General features: G+C 37.7%; 1 protein-coding gene and 1 long non-coding RNA gene across 9 annotated transcripts in view; one reads left to right on the plus strand and one right to left on the minus strand.

Annotated features, from left to right (window-relative positions):
• Positions 1–14194, plus strand: part of EHBP1 (EH domain binding protein 1) — a 357667-nt gene extending 343473 nt beyond the window's left edge. For 4 of the 8 annotated variants that reach the window (XM_032652681.1, XM_032652683.1, XM_032652680.1 and 1 more), the window contains exons 20-23: positions 5184–5283; positions 6406–6479; positions 12775–12889; positions 13107–14194. In XM_032652681.1, the coding sequence (XP_032508572.1) occupies positions 5184–5283; positions 6406–6479; positions 12775–12889; positions 13107–13197 (380 nt within the window). In that variant the 3' untranslated portion in view covers positions 13198–14194. The remainder of the gene's footprint in view (positions 1–5183; positions 5284–6405; positions 6480–12774; positions 12890–13106) is intronic. The other 4 variants (XM_032652678.1, XM_032652677.1, XM_032652679.1 and 1 more) reach the window with 1 other exon arrangement.
• On the minus strand, positions 11699–16195 carry LOC116764253. Its single transcript, XR_004352820.1, has 4 exons — positions 16069–16195; positions 14189–14343; positions 13741–13847; positions 11699–13140 (listed from the first exon to the last, which is right to left on the minus strand). It is a non-coding gene; the product is annotated as an uncharacterized LOC116764253 (long non-coding RNA).
• Positions 16196–17034: the final 839 nt, after the last annotated feature.

The following is a 17034-nucleotide window of genomic DNA, read 5'->3' on the forward strand; positions in this document are numbered from 1 at the left end:
GGCTCTGGACGCGCAGGCTCAACGGCCATGGCTCACGGGCCCAGGCACTCCACGGCATGTGGGATCTTCCCAGACTGGGGCACGAACCCGTGTCCCCTGCATCAGCAGGCAGACTCTCAACCACTGCGCCACCAGGGAAGCCCTGACCAAATAGTTTTAAGACAATTGCTGAAGACATCAATAAGGATTATGAGATTCTTCATTTACATTGATTGCTGTTAGAGGATTTTCTTAGTGTAGAAACATTTATCAACTGTTTGCTCATATAGTAAAATTTGTTTTCATAATAAAGCTCTATTTCCTAAGCTTAAAATATTTTCTAAAACTGGAGCACTGGAGTCCTGTAATGATGTTGGCTTTGGAGTTCATGTATCCATGACCCTATATAACTGCAGTAAATTAATCTTTCTCATCCATTAAGTAAATCTACCAGAATTCACCTCCTGTGTTATTAAAATATGTTTGTCCAGTATCAGTTAGTTGGATACCTTCATGTGTATCTCTATTTTAATATACTAAATCTTTCAGAGGTTATCATATATGTGTAATCATATCATAGGGACAATTTGTAATGGCAGCTTTGTTGTTTTTATGTTTGGTTTGTGTTTGCTATGTTGTGTCCTTTAAGGGCCATATGTGATCACTAGTCAGCCATCTCCACTATGGAGCTATGGCAAGATTTCAGCATTATATAATGTTTTCATAGTAGAAAATCTTGAATTTGTGTATATGTTTCAACAGTGCCTTCATCTCTGTGTTTTCTTTGTTTCCCATTGAATTCCTCTTCTTTTCAGCTAAAATTGTATTGTTCCTTATTTTGCATTTATATAATGCACCGGGCTTCCCTGGTGGCTCAGTGGTTGAGAGTCCACCTGCCGATGCAGGGGACACGGGTTCGTGCCCCAGTCCAGGAAGATCCCACATGCCATTGGAGCGGCTGGGCCCATGAGCCATGGCCGCTGGGCCTGCGCGTCCGGAGCCTGTGCTCCACAACGGGAGAGGCCACAGCAGTGAGAGGCCCGCGTACCGCAAAAAAAAAAAAAATGCACTGTCTGAAAATATATCTTTCTAAACAGACCATAAGCTTATGGTGAAAGATTAATTAGGAAAGGTTAACTAGTAGACAGTTTTTGAAAATATAACTCATAATTTCAGGTTTTTAACATCACTTTCCTCTTGTTCATTTTAAAATTTACATTGAAAATGCTGCTTTGGAAAAAACAAATGAAAACTACATACATGTTCCTGGGTGAAGAAATGAATTCTTAAGTTAAATCTTAACTTTAAATCATTTGGGGAGGGAGGAGATGGAATATAAAGGCAGTTGTCAACCAACATTTATTAAGTATTTATACTACATGTAGTGCTATATTATGCTGCTTTGTGTTAAGTGGTTTTTGTTAACTATGTGATAGGAAGAATGATTTGAAGTCATATTTACATATTACTTTTCCTGCTATTTTCATTACTCTTCATTATTTAATAGTTTTTATAAATCATACTCGGCTATAATAATTGATTAAAAGATAAAACTGGCAATAAGAGATTGTGATGTCAGAAAGACGTTACATTCCACAAGGCAAAATAACAAAACAGAATTCTTTAAGGAAACAAAGTAGAAAAAAACATTACCAGAGACTGTATTAGTCAATACTTTAAAATGTTAAGGTGATATTTTTATTGGTAGTATATTTATAATAAACATGAGGCACTCTGTTTTAAAATATAGTTTAACAACCTGGCCATGCTTTCACATTTTAGTCACTGTGTACTGAACTGTAGTGTTTTGTCGTTTTTTAAATTTCAAAATGGTCTTCAATAATAATAGGTTTTGAACTTTTCAGTTCATGAAACTGAAAAAAATTTAAAGTATCAGTATTGACTCTAAGGTGATAAAATTGTAATTGTGATTACAAATTAAAGATAATTTTGAAAGAGAGGTAGTTAACTAGGTGAGTTTAAACAAGATAAAATGATTTATGGCCATTTTATAAAATAATGACAATCTTCATTTTAAGCTACAATGTAAAGTGCTTTATTCTGAGATTATGTATTGTGTCAGAAGCTAAAACTGCCTTTTTTCTAACAGTGCCAGAATACAACCTCTTTTTCTTTTTGCACTAACAAGACTGCTTTACCACCACAGCCCACTCTAAGTAATTAAATCAATCCTTTGTACTTACCGTATTCTCCTCTAGTGACGGTACTAGATCTGATTATATGCTTCATGCATATTCAAAGTACCGCACTGACAGCTCTTTAATGAGCTCTTACTTAATCAGTATGAACAATGTTCATCTTGTTCTTTTTTTCCTCATGCATTAGAGCTAGGAATAGTTGGGAAAAATGAAACATCCAGCATTCATTTGAAAAATATATTGTACTTTGAAAAGTGTCTAAGCTGAGGAAGTTGCATTCTGCCCTTTAAAAGTCTGATGGACAAATTGGATTACTAGTATTGGATTAAATAACAAATGGTTAGAGGAGAAATGAGAAAAGCTCACTGTGATCACAGGCTTTAATATTTTTTGTTACTTATAAAGCTAAAGGGGTCTTTAACCAGTTATTAAAGTCAGGATTAATTTGTAATGGTTCAACTTACTGGCTTTTAAAAGCTTTTTAAATTAAAAAAATTTTAAATCCCTAAAAACAATAGTGTAATGATGTATTAGAAGAAAATTTAATTTTTTTATTACTAGGCTAAGGATAGATTTCCATCACTGTGTACTATCTCAGATAAGGAGTTAGTGATACAGAATTGATTTAACCTCAAATATGTTTTTTTCAGTTAATTTATATTATCTATGTAGCACTGAATAGTATGTCTTTAAATATTTCTTATTGTTTGGCTTATTCCCTTTTTAAACATGAGACTCTTCTCATTTCCTAACAGTTAGGGGAGGTGGATCTTTTATTCTTATGTAGAAATCATAGGCATGAGTTAAACTGAAAATAACACAGTACTACATCAATATTGTTATTCTCAAGGAAGCAGTCTTCCATTGAAGAAAATGATGCTAATTTAAAAATAGGCTAGTTGCTTCTAGTCTTATTGCCTGAAAGCCTCAATTACAGGTTAGGTTAAACTCAAAACAAAGTTTTAATATGTGTATATTTTTAGAAACCACTTAGGTTATGAATGCAAGAATTAAGTCTTTAATCAGAAAACAAAATATCATAAAAACTGCACCTATTAATATTGCACACATGTGTCATTTCAGTGATCAAAAAGGCCTTCACCAGGGTACAATTGGCCTTTTTCCAAATTGCAAGCTTTTTCTCAGCTTTTTCTTTTTACTCTTTCTTCTTTTGTTGCTACCCAGGGATTTGTGCCTATCGCAGCCTATATCACATGACCAGTGTCAAGACATCACATGGTCCAAAGTGAATACAAAACCAGCTACCCTAAAAGAGAGATTAAAAATGCTGTAAAACAATAAAGACCTTTGTTCATACTCAAAGAATCTTTTCCTAGATCTGCTTCATACCATAAAGTTTAGCAGACTTTAATGAAAGCACATATCCTCTCACTATTTTCCCTAATAATGAACAACAGATATCTATTTTACAGGGATGCTCAGAAATACATGTTTAATCTTTTGCACACAGATCAGCTCTTTATTTTAGATTTTCATTCTAAAGATTTTTTCAAATTTCTGTTAATGTGGAAACAGGTAAATAAATTATGGTTCATCCATAATTTACGCAAGTATTAAAAAAGAATGAAGTAGATCTTCAAACAGCATGACAACAACAAATCACAGGGTCCTTATGTTAAAGAAACCTGTATGTGTCCAGATAAGGTATATACCTGTATGTGATAGACATAGCTACGTATGTGGTCTGGAAGAAGATACGCTAAACTGCAATAGTACTTCTGGAGAAGGGAGGTGGATGGGGGAATTGGAGAGGGTGGGGGTGGTGAAAGAGGCCTTGACTTTTTACTCAATTATACCTCTGTATTGTTTGAATATTTTTTAATGGACTGGTAGTGTGTTTGAAAGTTAAAAGAAAATATCTCACTTAAGAAGAAAATGAAACTTAGGAAATTGACTAGGCTATTTAGTCTTCGCCTGGGATATTTAATTTTTTAGTAGATATTTAAGTTAACCCTATGAATCTATCTAGAAGTTGGACTGAAGTATTAAATAATGGCCTAGCAAAACAATAAACCAATCATGGGCGAAATTCAGAAAAAAAAAGTCAAAGAATTGTAAATTTGACTAGATACAATTTGAAGGGAGAGGAAGGAAGAGGGTTGGGGAATTAATATTTTTCTTGAGTATGATTGTGGCCTACTTCTGCATGAACAATACCAAATATATGCTATATGTTATAATCCTTGACATACTGGCCTTTTGAGGGGAGGGGTGGTACAGATGATGGAATGGATATTAGGGAAAATGAATTTTAAATGTACAATCAGTAAATTTATAATCTAAAATTTTAAATCATCTCTCTGCGCAAATGTTTTCTCATTTACTGAACATTATTATGTTCATCATGTTTTTTCAGAGACAGCTCTAAGTATTTTTGTAGCCTGGTCATTTACAATGTATTTTAAATAATTTGCAAGTGTTTACCCTGTTAGGGATGATGAGTTCTGGAACGGTATATGTATGTATACCTTTAGTTTGCTTTGGGGGAGGAAAATAAGAAAAAAAGCAAGTTGTTACAGGTGGAAGCTCTCACAAAATCGATTGACTTCTCTGACATTACTGGTAGTCTTATAATTCTCATAATGATTTTTTAATGTGGTTTTAATTAATTAATTTATTTTTATCATGACCGTATGTCTGTCAGCACCACGAGTTCCTCACTGAAACATAATAACAAGTCAGCCTCTGGGGAGGATTTAAAAGTTGGAACACTTTTTTTTTTTTTTTAACTGTACTTAGTATTAGTATTGTACTTAGTATGATCTGTAAATATGTTCGGGGGACTGAAATATACAAGGTGAATAATAGCAGCTTTGGAGATTGGCTTATGAATTTTTAAATATTGATTTCTTTTTTCAGGCCTCAGACTTTAATCTGATGTTGTTATAAACAGTTTAACTTGTACTGTTGGGATAGCTAAAATATGTTTCGTGTTAAAAAGAAAAAAAACAAAACACTTGTGCTGAACTACTATTTGGCTTGTAAATGTCAACAGAATAAGAAATATCTCTTCCTAAATTATAGGAAGGAACACAGAAGAAGAAGAAGCTATGATGCAGGAGTGGTTTATGTTAGTTAATAAGAAAAACGCCTTAATAAGGAGAATGAACCAGCTCTCTCTCCTGTAAGTACTTATGACTTTGCTTGTTTTTCCTACAACATTGATGCATCTTAGGCTTTCCATCCTTGTCTTTTTTGGGGGTTTCATACTTATTAGGCTTAATGTTTTTTCTTTCCTTAGAGATTATGTTTTATATAAAAATAAAATTAAAAATAGTATATAACCAATTTTTACCTTAAGAGTAAGAATTTTAGAGTGTTAGATACTGAAAAAATGTATTTATTATATAGAAAGCCAAGTAATATAAACAATTTTTATGTTTAAGAAGTCACTTGTGCACAAAAAGGATGTTTGGTTTATATTTAGTGGGAAAAGAAATAAAATTGAAGTTTATTTAACATCAAATTTTCAGTTAAAAATTAAAATGTCTTAATAAGGACAAAACTAACTTTGTATTCTACAAATGATGTTACCCTAAATTTTGGGATAAAAGATTAATAATTTACACAGAAGTGACCTTTTTATGATTGCAAGAATGACTGTAAAATGGAGACTAGACCAAATGTAAGCATTTTCAGTCTTTAGCATTTAGTTCACATAGGACTTAATGCTTGTTCCTTTTTCTCACTAACAATGTTCTTATATTATGCCACCTAGTGTGGGAAGAAGCAGGCTTACATGTTTTATTTTAGTGAAAACCTCTATTTTTGTCATTTCTGCCATGCCTGAACTTGATAAAGGAGTTATGAAGAAGTGCACAACTTAACTAATCTTGCCTTTTTAATTGTCTCTATATTAAATTTTCACTGGTGGTACTTTCATGTTTCTTGTACTCTTTTCACACGGAGTTCTAGACAAAAAAGTGTTTATTGCGAATTATGAAAAATATTCTACAAAATAACCTTATACCTGGCACTTAATACAAGAAGCATTGAAGATTGAGGCTACTTATCCACAGATTAAAATATACTTCTGTGCAATTCAAAATTGAAGGAGAAAAATAATAGCACTATTAAATATTCAACCTGAGGAAGGTTTTAGGTTTGTGTATCATTTGTTTTGAGTGGCTTAAAGTTAAAGAGAACAGTCAGTTATGAGTCCTAAAATCAATGTAACCTAAAGGTTCTTTTAAGTGTTTAATGATTTAGTAATTAGCATATTGATGAACTTTTGCAACTTGCCTAGGGAAAAAGAACATGATTTAGAACGACGATATGAGCTGCTGAATCGGGAATTGCGGGCAATGCTAGCCATTGAAGGTAAGAGATGCCATGGCTGAATGAGGTGTTTGAGGTGTCAGTTGTCAAAGAGATTTAAAGAGTGTAATACACTTCTGGTCTCACTAGGTGTGGTCTGACTAAGGACCTACAGGAATTGCAAATAAATGCCTTAGAGTTAGAAACCAATAGTCATGTAAAACCTAAGGACCCTAATTCAGATCATAGTTATGCTTGCTATTAAACATAAAATTGTCTTAACTTTTGTCTGTAAGCTTAAATGTCCATTAAATGGAAAATATAACTAGTTAAATGATTTCATTACATTTTACTATGTGCAAGTTAAAGAGGTTTGAGAAAGATCTATCATTTTGATTTTTCACATTCATACTCTAAATTTTACCTTAATATTTAATTGATGTCAACACAAATATGTAACTGTCCAGTCTGCTATAGTTCTTAAGATTCCAGCTCCTATTAAGTGAGTAATCAGGCAAAGATTCCGGCATATGAGATAAATGCAACACTTTCACACTCTATATAAAGCTTTTAAATGAATTACATATATAGTAATCCTAAGCATGGTTCATAATATCAGTAAACATCAGCTAGCTTAACTATGGCATTTACTATATATGCTTATTTTTTAAAAATTCTTACTATTTTAGAATGCTGTTCTCCTTATACCTCTTAGTTGAAAATGTCTTATAGTTCAAAGATGTCCACTTAAAAGCTAATCCTTTGGGCTCTGTAAAATGGACCTTTTGTCTAATCAATGCAAATTGATTTTCCTATTCTGTATGGACCTCTTAACACATGCATTGACTGTCCATTGTAATTTCTTTCTTCACCTGATAAGGTACCTGATCCATAAGAAGTCAATTCTAATTAGTTCAGAAACTGGGAATTTAAGTTTGTAAGAGAAAGCCAAATGAAACCATATGTTTTAAAATATTTTAATTAAAATTGTTAGTAAATAAAATACATGCTGTTTATCTAAATAGTATCTTATACATTTATAGAAGTTTTATTCTTACTTTTATATTCCTAATCTCATTTGATAAATATGACTAACAACATTTGTATATCCTAATTTATAAATTAGATTTACTTTATTTAAAAGGCTTTCAGATAGCTAATTTCCTTCAAGTGGCTATCAAATTATATCACTAATAATGACTATAAAATTTGTCAAAATTATTTAAGAAGTTCTGTGAAACTTGCCACTGAATAAAATGCACAAATATACTAAATGGTATTTTTCCTCTTGCTATAATTTTTGTAGTCATGGTATAGTCTTAAAAGAGATTGGAAAGCTAAATAGTCATTTGAAAAGTAGGTATAGCAAATACTATTTATATGGTGTATATATATATATATATATATATATATATGTATAATATAAAATGTGTTTGTATATAGTATGTATAACTCATTATACAATTTATTCTTTATAGATTAATTATATATTATGCTCAATACAGAGTATTACAGTGTTTAAAAATTTACTTTCTCATGTATAGTAAGTTAAATCATCCCTAAGATACAGCTTGATACAGTACAGTTGACTTTTAAGGCAGATATTGCTTCTATCCCAAAACCAGTATTATTACCAAATAAAGGAGGGCCATAATATATATAAAACATCCCAGTTTCATTGGCCATCCTATCCCTATATAATAGACCTACAGTCTTAAATAATCTAACATTTTTCTGCCTGCTCCCCTTGTACACATGGAAGAGCAGTAGAAAGTAATATTTTTGAAGAAGAGAAAAAAAATTAATGTTTTTCTTTTCATACACCTTTAATACAATTGTTAATTTTTTGTGGTTTTGTTCTGTTTTATTTTTTAATGAATACTATTGTCCCATGTGTGATTGTGCCTTAAATCTCTCAGCCAGTTTCTATTGCTGGTTGAGGGGGAAAAGAGACTTGAGGAAAGAAGCAGCCTGTTGAATACAAATAAAGACACTTTCTCAGAGAGAGGCCTATCCCATTAGCCTGGGCAATATGTGTCCTGGGCTGTCCTAGAGAGATACTGAGCATGGTGATCATCAGTTCTTTGAAGACAGTATCCTCTGAGCCAGCCCTTAGAATGGACACACATTCAGTAGTCTTTCAGAGTGTTAAAACACCACAGAAAAACACATGAACAGGCAACACTAATTGGTTTTGTTTTGCTTTCCTTTGTTTTAAAGTCCCTTCCTCTTTTCTTTCCCATCTCTTCTACTTAGTAGCCATAAGATGGTTTTCATAATAAATAAACTAAAATATTTTTGAATAATCTGCTACTGAAACCATTAACTAGGAGAAAAGCACAGAATATTAATAGTCATAGTCCAGTGAAAGAAGTATTAACAACTTGGTTTGAGAGCAAAATAATAACATTCAATATATCCATTCTTCTGAGAATCCATAATCACTTTGGCCTTTTTTTTTTTCCCTGAGGTGTTTTCATTGCAGGAGTTTCACTCTACTGAGCTAAGTTGTAGGATCCCTTAAGCTAACAAGCATCTTTCAGATACTTTTCCTATAGTTTTTCTGTTCCAGATTATTTAATGCCCCCTCAGGAAAGATAAATTCATTTCTGCACACATTGGGGTGGGCTTTTGGAAAGTGGTGTGTTCATTTTCTGCACAAGAAATGGATCTTCTCTAGGATTTTGTACATCTTGATTTATTCTTGGCTTAGAGTTTGAAGTGGGTGCTCTTCTAAAGGGATTTATGCATAGGTTCACTATTTTTGTAGTTATGGCTTATATGATAAGCTTTTTATATTTAAAATCAATATGTAATCCTGTGGAGGAGCTTATCCCCTAAAACCCCATTTGTAAATCTATTTTAGCTTTGTTACACAGCACAGCCACAGTCTTCCATAGATTGATTAGGTACAGCGGTAGAATCCTATCAAATGGCCTGCTCTGATGATGATGCAAACTCTTTCAGGATTGTTAGTTGACTGGAACTAAAGATAAGACTTGACTGCAATCCCCCAATGTGCTCTTTACAAAACTAGTGTTAATTTTCATCAAAGTGCCAGGCTTATTTATAGTGGCAAGGTTGAAGGTTTACTACAAGAACTTTAGGTCCTTTCTATTAAAGTGTTTATAGGTATTTCTTTTGCCTTTTTTCCAAGGTAATTATCAACTTCAGCAAATAAACTGAATCAGGGAATGAATAATTGGCCCTATATATAAAAAAAGAGTTTTTTAGATTAACAAAACAGCTCAGTGCAGATAGACATAAACAGAATCTCTTTATTTTAACACTTTGGCTCAAATGCAGCATCAAAACTTAATCCTATTTGTTGTGAGAGGATATGGCTTTTGTAGCAAAAGTACACTGGAATCTTTAAATTAATCAAAACCCACATTGTAGTCTGTCCAAGGCAAAGTCAGTGCATCTAGCTAGCTGTTATAGGTGAGTAATCCTTTCTTAAAATGTATAACAAGTAACATATAAACTTACATTCAGGCTTTTAAAACATGACATTATATCTAGGTGAAGCTATTTAAAGAGGGATTTTTAAATTTTTAAATGTAGACCTTGAACATACAAATGTGAATCTTGATCAATTTTAAAGGTGTTATCAAATTTTTTTAAATCATCAAAATAGTTTACTTAATTTCCCAAATTAGCATTCAAATATGTGTGTGGATGTGTATAAATTTACTCCTGTGAGAAAGCAAATCCAAAGTAAAAGTAGTTTTGCTAGTGTAAAATCTACTCACTGCGCATAGCTATTTTCTCCACAATTTGACTAATTATTTGTAGATAGATATTAATGTAGTGATGACAAATTTAATATAAAAAAATCCTATAAATTTATGCTGAAACAGTTAAAATTCTAATGTCAGTTAAATTTGTGAGATGATGAAAATTACCTAAATATTCATAATTTAAAAATGTTTTTGTTACAGTTATGTGAAATGTCAGCATTGAGCTAGGAAAAGGTTAAGATTTTTTAAATTATTCAATACTTAATGGATTAAAAATATAAAATTGTTTCCTCTCTTATCCATATTGTTAAAACCTTATTTTTAAAAATATTAAAGAAATATTGATATTTCTAATTATTAATTAAAACCTTAAAAGTAACTGGTCAAATATAGGGAAGGAGTAATTTACTCAAGAAGATTATGTGTCATTAAAATTTATTTTTTCTTTAAAAAAATTTTGTAATTTTCAACTTAATTATATTTTTTAAGTTTACAGTGGAGAAATTTTATTTCCCAGTAGTAAAGCTCTTATCAAAATGTTTTGGAAGTAAAGAATTATAAATTAAGCTTATAATCAGAATGATTTATTGAGGTTGGAAATGGAAAAATCCATATTCATCAAAATTGGTAATCTTAATAATTATAAAATTTAGTTACAAATCTTTTACAAATTTAGCAGGTTTTTCTCTGAGTTAATATTTCTAGAACTACAGTTACCTGAAATTAGACTAGATGACCTTTAAGATCTTTCCAACCTGGAGAGTCTATTAATTTATCTGCTGTGTAGAATGAAACTGATTAAGAACAAGAACCAGATTAGAAAATTGTCCAGCATTCCTGACCTCAGTTGCATTTAAATCCAAGGAATAAAATTGTGATAGATATGGCTTTTCTCCAGTTTTGCTGTTTCATATATTTTTTAAATTCTTACATTAAGAAAAAAACTTTCCATAGCAATAGTTTCTTTATTCCTCTCTATGCAATAGAATACTTCACTTCTTTTTAAATAAGAATGTAATGTGACCAATTATTTAATGTACTTATCTGTGATGTTTTGTATCGAATGTGGGTAATTAATATATGGCATGTTTAGTATATATGTGTGTATGTATTTGAGCTTGTAATGAAAGGAATAGTGATAAAATAGAATAAATTATTCTAGCTTTTTGCTGCTATTCTAACCTTTATTGCATGATGATGCATCTAATTTTTAATTTGTAAATACAAGATAGAATTCCCTCTAGCTCCATTTGGTTTCATAAAGCTGCTGAGCAGTTTGCTGTCTTGAATAAATTTTGCTTTGGAGGGGGTCGGGGGGGATTTGAACCAGCACATTCTTGTGTGGTTTGTGAAGATTCACATGGTAACCAGCGGTGTGCATTGTTGGGTTTATCTGAATAAGCACCAGCCATGTGAGTTTTAACATGATTGCCCAGGGCAATGGAGAGAGAAGAGAGAAACCAGAAAGGATTGCACTCCTCTCTGTTTTTTGGAAAGTGCACTTGCTGGGGGAGGGGGCTACATGAGTCAGTGGCCAGGGTATTTTTTTTTTTAAGCTGGTGTCCTGTTTCCCTCTAGGTCCTCATTTGTTCGGCTATCTGCCTCATCATCTACTTCTTCTTTTCATTGTTTACCTTCCTAATGAGGGAGGCGGGGTAGACTGGGGGTTGATTGACAGCTACAAGCCCTTACAGTCTGGCCAGAGAGCAGTTGGCTTTGGTTTCAAAAGTGCTTTAAATGTTCGATTTGGTCCTGTTTTTATTAAACGAAACTGCTGCTCATCTTAAGGAAATTATCAGACCAGCAATGATTAGGAAATATATTATTGGGGCCTAAAACCGTCAAAAAACTGCCCTTTCCCATGGAAGGAGCACTGCCCATCGGATTTTCCAACCGGGGTTTCAAAAAGAAGTATGTAATTTTTCCTTTGCAAAAGTGCTTTGATTTGAAACCACGCAGCAAACCTCTCCAAAAGAAAACTGGCTGTGATGCGATCGAGAGCTGCAGTGTAATGTTGCAGAGCAAATTTATTTTTTACTTCAAAGAAAAATGCTAATTAGCCGATTCACTACTTTTAAAGTTATTGTGAAGCATATGGCGCCCAGTGTGAGATACATCCAACTGCTAAAATATAGCGAAGAGGAAATTAGCGAAGAATGGGCTGTATGGGGTGAGCATGGGGGTGGGGGAGGAGGATAGGTTCTCAGGCAGATTCTCTAGCCTTTTCAGGGTGATTTTATCGCCCATCTCTGCTTCCCGCCTCCTCATTCACCCACATTCCCCCCTCACCGCTCGGGCCGACCTCTTCGGGGCCTCCAGCTCTCCCTCCCCCACTTTGGCTGACATCAGGTGCGCACCTCCGCTTGGCCACCGGCGCACACCTGGTCTCTTGCAGGTTCCAGCCCAGCCCGTAGCCGTCTCCATCTACGGAAAATACTTAGAAAGTAGGGTTTTAGGGGCGAAATCCTCATCACGACGGCCAAACTCTCCGTGAAACACTAGCTAGTGGCTCTGTAATATGGTTTGCAGAGAAATAAAAGGGAACTGGAAAAGGCGGGAAGGGGAGGGCCGGGTGGGGTGGGAGACCGGGTGGGTAAGGAGCCTCCCGTCCCCTGCAGACTGGCAGAAGACCGAGGCCCAGAAGCGACGCGAGCAGCTCCTGCTGGATGAGCTGGTGGCCCTAGTGGACAAGCGCGACGCGCTCGTCAGGGACCTGGACGCGCAGGAGAAGCAGTAAGTGGGCGGTGGGGTCGGGGTCGAGGCTCTGCCGCCTGCTGAGGGGCCGAGAAGTTTTCGGAAAGTTCAGTCCAGAGGTCCCGGGTGGGCCGGGGCAGCCTCCCGCTGGCCCCGCGAACCCCGTTCCCTCTGGGGCTCGGAATGCGGGGCGAGAGGAGAGTGCCGCTCTGTGCTCCAAGAAGAAAAATAATTTGGTTTCCTGTTTGACTTACAGGGCCGAAGAAGAAGACGAGCATTTGGAGCGAACTCTGGAGCAAAACAAAGGCAAGATGGCCAAGAAAGAAGAGAAATGTGTTCTGCAATAGAAGCCAGACCAGAATCTTGACCAACATTTTATTAGCCTTGGGTCCCCAGACCAGAAAAAGTCATTCTCGTTGTTGATTTAAAACTTTTAACATTTTGTTTGGCTGGATTGTACTTCTTTACCGCTACCACCACCTCTTTTCCTCCCTTTTTTCCAGACAGTGTACAGAACTCCGAAATATCTTTGTTTAAGGATTGTGTGTGTGTTAATCATTTCCTTGAAATCATATAAAATAGATTGCACAGACATCTTGTGAGTGATTGGTATTAGCAGTGTTAAGAAACTGTTCAAAGAAGAAAGAAAAGAAAACTCTTCCCTCATTATTTTCCCTCATTTTTTGATGGAGAAAAATTTTTAAACATTTTTGTTGTTGTTGTTATTGTTAATAGCATAATGAGGGGTGGGAGGGGGCTTAAGAGGGAGGGATAAGGAAAATGTCATGAATGATTTTTTTCCAGTCCTGCCATATGTAACACTGAGTCTGTTACCTAAATTTTATAGTTAGATCGTCTTCAATTTACTTATTAAACTGTGTTCTATTTACCAGTGGGATTTTCTGCAGTTGTTTTGCGTTTCACTATGAAAGATAATAGGGTACTTCTCCTCTGCTTTCTTCGGAGGATGGCCCTTTAACGTAGCCTGAAACAAGTCCTGTGATTTGAAGTGAGCTGTAAGGATGGGACTAATTGACATGCATCACTTTACAAAGACAGTCTTATCATTTGAGAATGCGCCATCTTTTTCTCTGGATAATTATTTATTACATCTAGCTTGGTTCCTACATTTTGTTGGGTCTCAAAATTGGCTCAAGAATGGTGTTAATATTTATTCTGTATTGATAAAAGTCTGTCTTGCCATTATGAGTAAATCCTCCAGTTAATATTTTCTTCTCTAGCATAGCACTGTCATTTTTTTGTGAAAATGGTTATCTGTTTATTTATTACAATACTGAGTCATATATAAATTTTCAATAAAAGCAGAAACTTTCTTACCTTAAACACTGCTGCTACTTCTTTGCAATGAAAACTTGAGAAGTTTTTGTATTCATAAGACTTTTCATGTGGAAAAATGGTCCTCTTGAATGCAGGGCAGGATACTGGTCTGTATTTGGAGCTGAATAAGTTTACACCACCCTAGAGGGGCCCTGCTGACACACGAATGCGAATTGAAAAGCAATTAGTCATATTTTCTCAAGCAGTGTAAACTATCATCTTTTAGAGGGTCATCTCTTAACGATTTGAGGAGATTTGTGATTCGACAGCACTGAAAAAAATGTTATTTTCCATTGTTATAATTTTGCACTCATATGAGGAAGAACTATGACTTCTGATAACCGGCAAGACTGTAGATGCCGAAGTGAAAGGAAGAGGGTTATTGTTGGAGGGGAGGAGGAAGGTAAGTGTGTGCAGGTGTGTGCGTATGAGATGAGGGAAAGGGAACTTTCAACCAGAAGTTCTAAGCTACAGAAAAAACTGGCGATTTTATGGTAGTTTCCATCACTCCTCTACAGAGGTGTCTTGAAACAAAGAAAGCTCGTTCAACAAGTCTGGAGACAGAGAAAACAGTCCACTAGCATTTATACGTTAGCCTAGATCATACATACGTATATACACATATACATATATGTACAGACAAATATTTATACCAATACACACACAAATTCCTTTCGAAAACTATGCAGCCGCCAGTCTTTCAAAATGATAAAACCTTCCTACGGTAGAATTTCTTCACGACAAGGATTTTAAGAAGTTATTGAAAAGTTATCAGAACTAAATGAAATCGGGTATTTGCCGTCTTTATTAGAGCAGGAGAGCAGAGGGAGCTACCGCTTCCTGGGGGGAAGCTCTCAGAACCCGGCCCTAACCCCAGGGAAACCGGCAGACGAAAACCATCAGCCGGAGCAGCCTGGGGCTTGGGTGACCGGCGTCACCCACTCCATTTACGCAGGATTCGGATTCGGGGAACCTTCCCTCTCGCGGAGCCTCGCAGAGAGGCGGCTCCCCCAAGCCGCTCGCGACCTGCCAAGTGACAATCCTTCGCTAGCCCCAGATTTGTTGCCCGTCTCCCTGCCCCTCCTGCCTCAGTCCCGAGCCTCGCGGGGTTTCCATTGGGCTGCTCTGTGGCGCCCGCACGCCCCGCAGCGGCGGCGGAGCGCGGCCCCCGGGGACCATGGGGGTCAGGCCCGCGGCGAGGGCGCCGCATCCGGATTTCGTCGCGTGGTGCCCAGAGGCTGCCTCCCGGGCGCAGGCGCGAGCCCAGCACGCCTAGAGGCCGGCAATCCGAAAGCCCGCGCGGCGGCAAAAGAAGCTGTGGGCCCGGGGGTCGCCGAGGAGGAGGAGGAGGAGGAGGAGTGTTGGCAGCGGGCTTGCTTGGGCACAGCCCGCGGGCCGGTGCAGAACTTCCGCCCCTGGCCAGGATCCCAAGGCCCCGGAGCCAAACCCCTCCCCCTGTCCCAAGTGTCCTCCAGAGTCTGGCCCGGCCTCGAGGTCACCTGGATGCTAAAGCCAGGGCCCAGCTCCCACGCCCCCTCCCCGGCCCGGGGCCCTCGAGCTGAGTCCACAGGCCCTCCCCGGGCGAGGGCCCCTGTTCCCCTCCCCGAGCTGCGGCCGTTGCTGGAACGGTCGAGGCTTCTGGCCCAGCGTCTCCCACCTGGATATTTGCCTAGCGACGGCCGCCTCAGTCCTTTACGCCACATACAAGAAACTTTCATCTCAGTCTCCCCCGTCTCCACTCTCCTCCCTCTCCCCTCTTCTCTCTTTTTTCTTCTCTTAATCCCGGGATTTTATGGGTTGAGCATTAAAAAAATTCGCCTGCAATTTGGGATTAGATAAATACTCCCATTAGGGGGGAAAAAAATCGTGCTACTTGATACCTCCCAACTTCCCCGAGACCGCGGCAGCATCTGGAACCGAGAGCGCCCGGCTCCCGCTTGGCGGGCCCTGGGGACCGCCTGAGCACATTCCAGCGCGCACTGCCGCCCCACCTCGCCGCGCCGGACCTCGGCCCAGCGCCGCAGCTGCAGGCCAAACGGGGCTGGGAGGAGGCGGGAGTGCGAGAGTTTGCGGGACTGGGACAGGGCACGCACCCAGGCCTGGGAGGGCTAATCCAGGCACACAGCGCGCAGGCCCCGGCCGGGGTAGCGCCGGGCTACGGACGCAGTGCCGCCGAAGCTCACCCCAGGGCGCCGGCATACTCTTCCCCCTCACACTAGTGCGCTCCAGCCCGCGCCTTTCCCCAGAACCGAAAGCGGGGGTGTATTTCGTTTTTTTCCTTAAATCTCTGCACATTTCGGGGACTCGGAGTCCTGGGCCTCGCGGACTATTCCCCGCGGGGGCCTGCGCGAGCCAAAGGTGTGTCCCCGCTCGGGTCAGCGCTGCGCTCTGCGCAGTTTCTTTTCCTGTTAAGTCTTTTTCTTGTTCATGTTTTTACTTTTCTCCCGTTCTTTTATTGTTTTCTCTCTCTCTTTCTCTCCCTTTTGTGAATGGGCCGCGGTGTCTTTGTTCTGGAGAGAAGCGCCCGTGTCGCCGACTTTTGTGAACCAGAGAAGGATCTTGTAAAACCTTTTCTCCTTCATACTTCCCCACTCCCACCCCTCCTCTTTTGCCCCTTTGATTAGATGTTCCCTCATCGTCAAAAAAAAAAATGTAATTTCGTTAGCCTGGCGGCCACTTTCTTTGAACATTAGCTCGCTTTCAGCTCCAACTTCAATTAGAAGGAGTTGATTTTGAGAGATCAACAAAAGGACCGACCAAAGCCTTATTAAAGGTCCTAAGAAGATCTCCCGGGTTCTTTGAGAAGCAGTTAAGGAAACAGTGTGCCCTCCATCATATTCTGTTAC

This window comes from Phocoena sinus, chromosome 13 (assembly GCF_008692025.1).
Source record: "Phocoena sinus isolate mPhoSin1 chromosome 13, mPhoSin1.pri, whole genome shotgun sequence".
Classification (NCBI taxonomy): Eukaryota; Metazoa; Chordata; class Mammalia; order Artiodactyla; family Phocoenidae; genus Phocoena; species Phocoena sinus.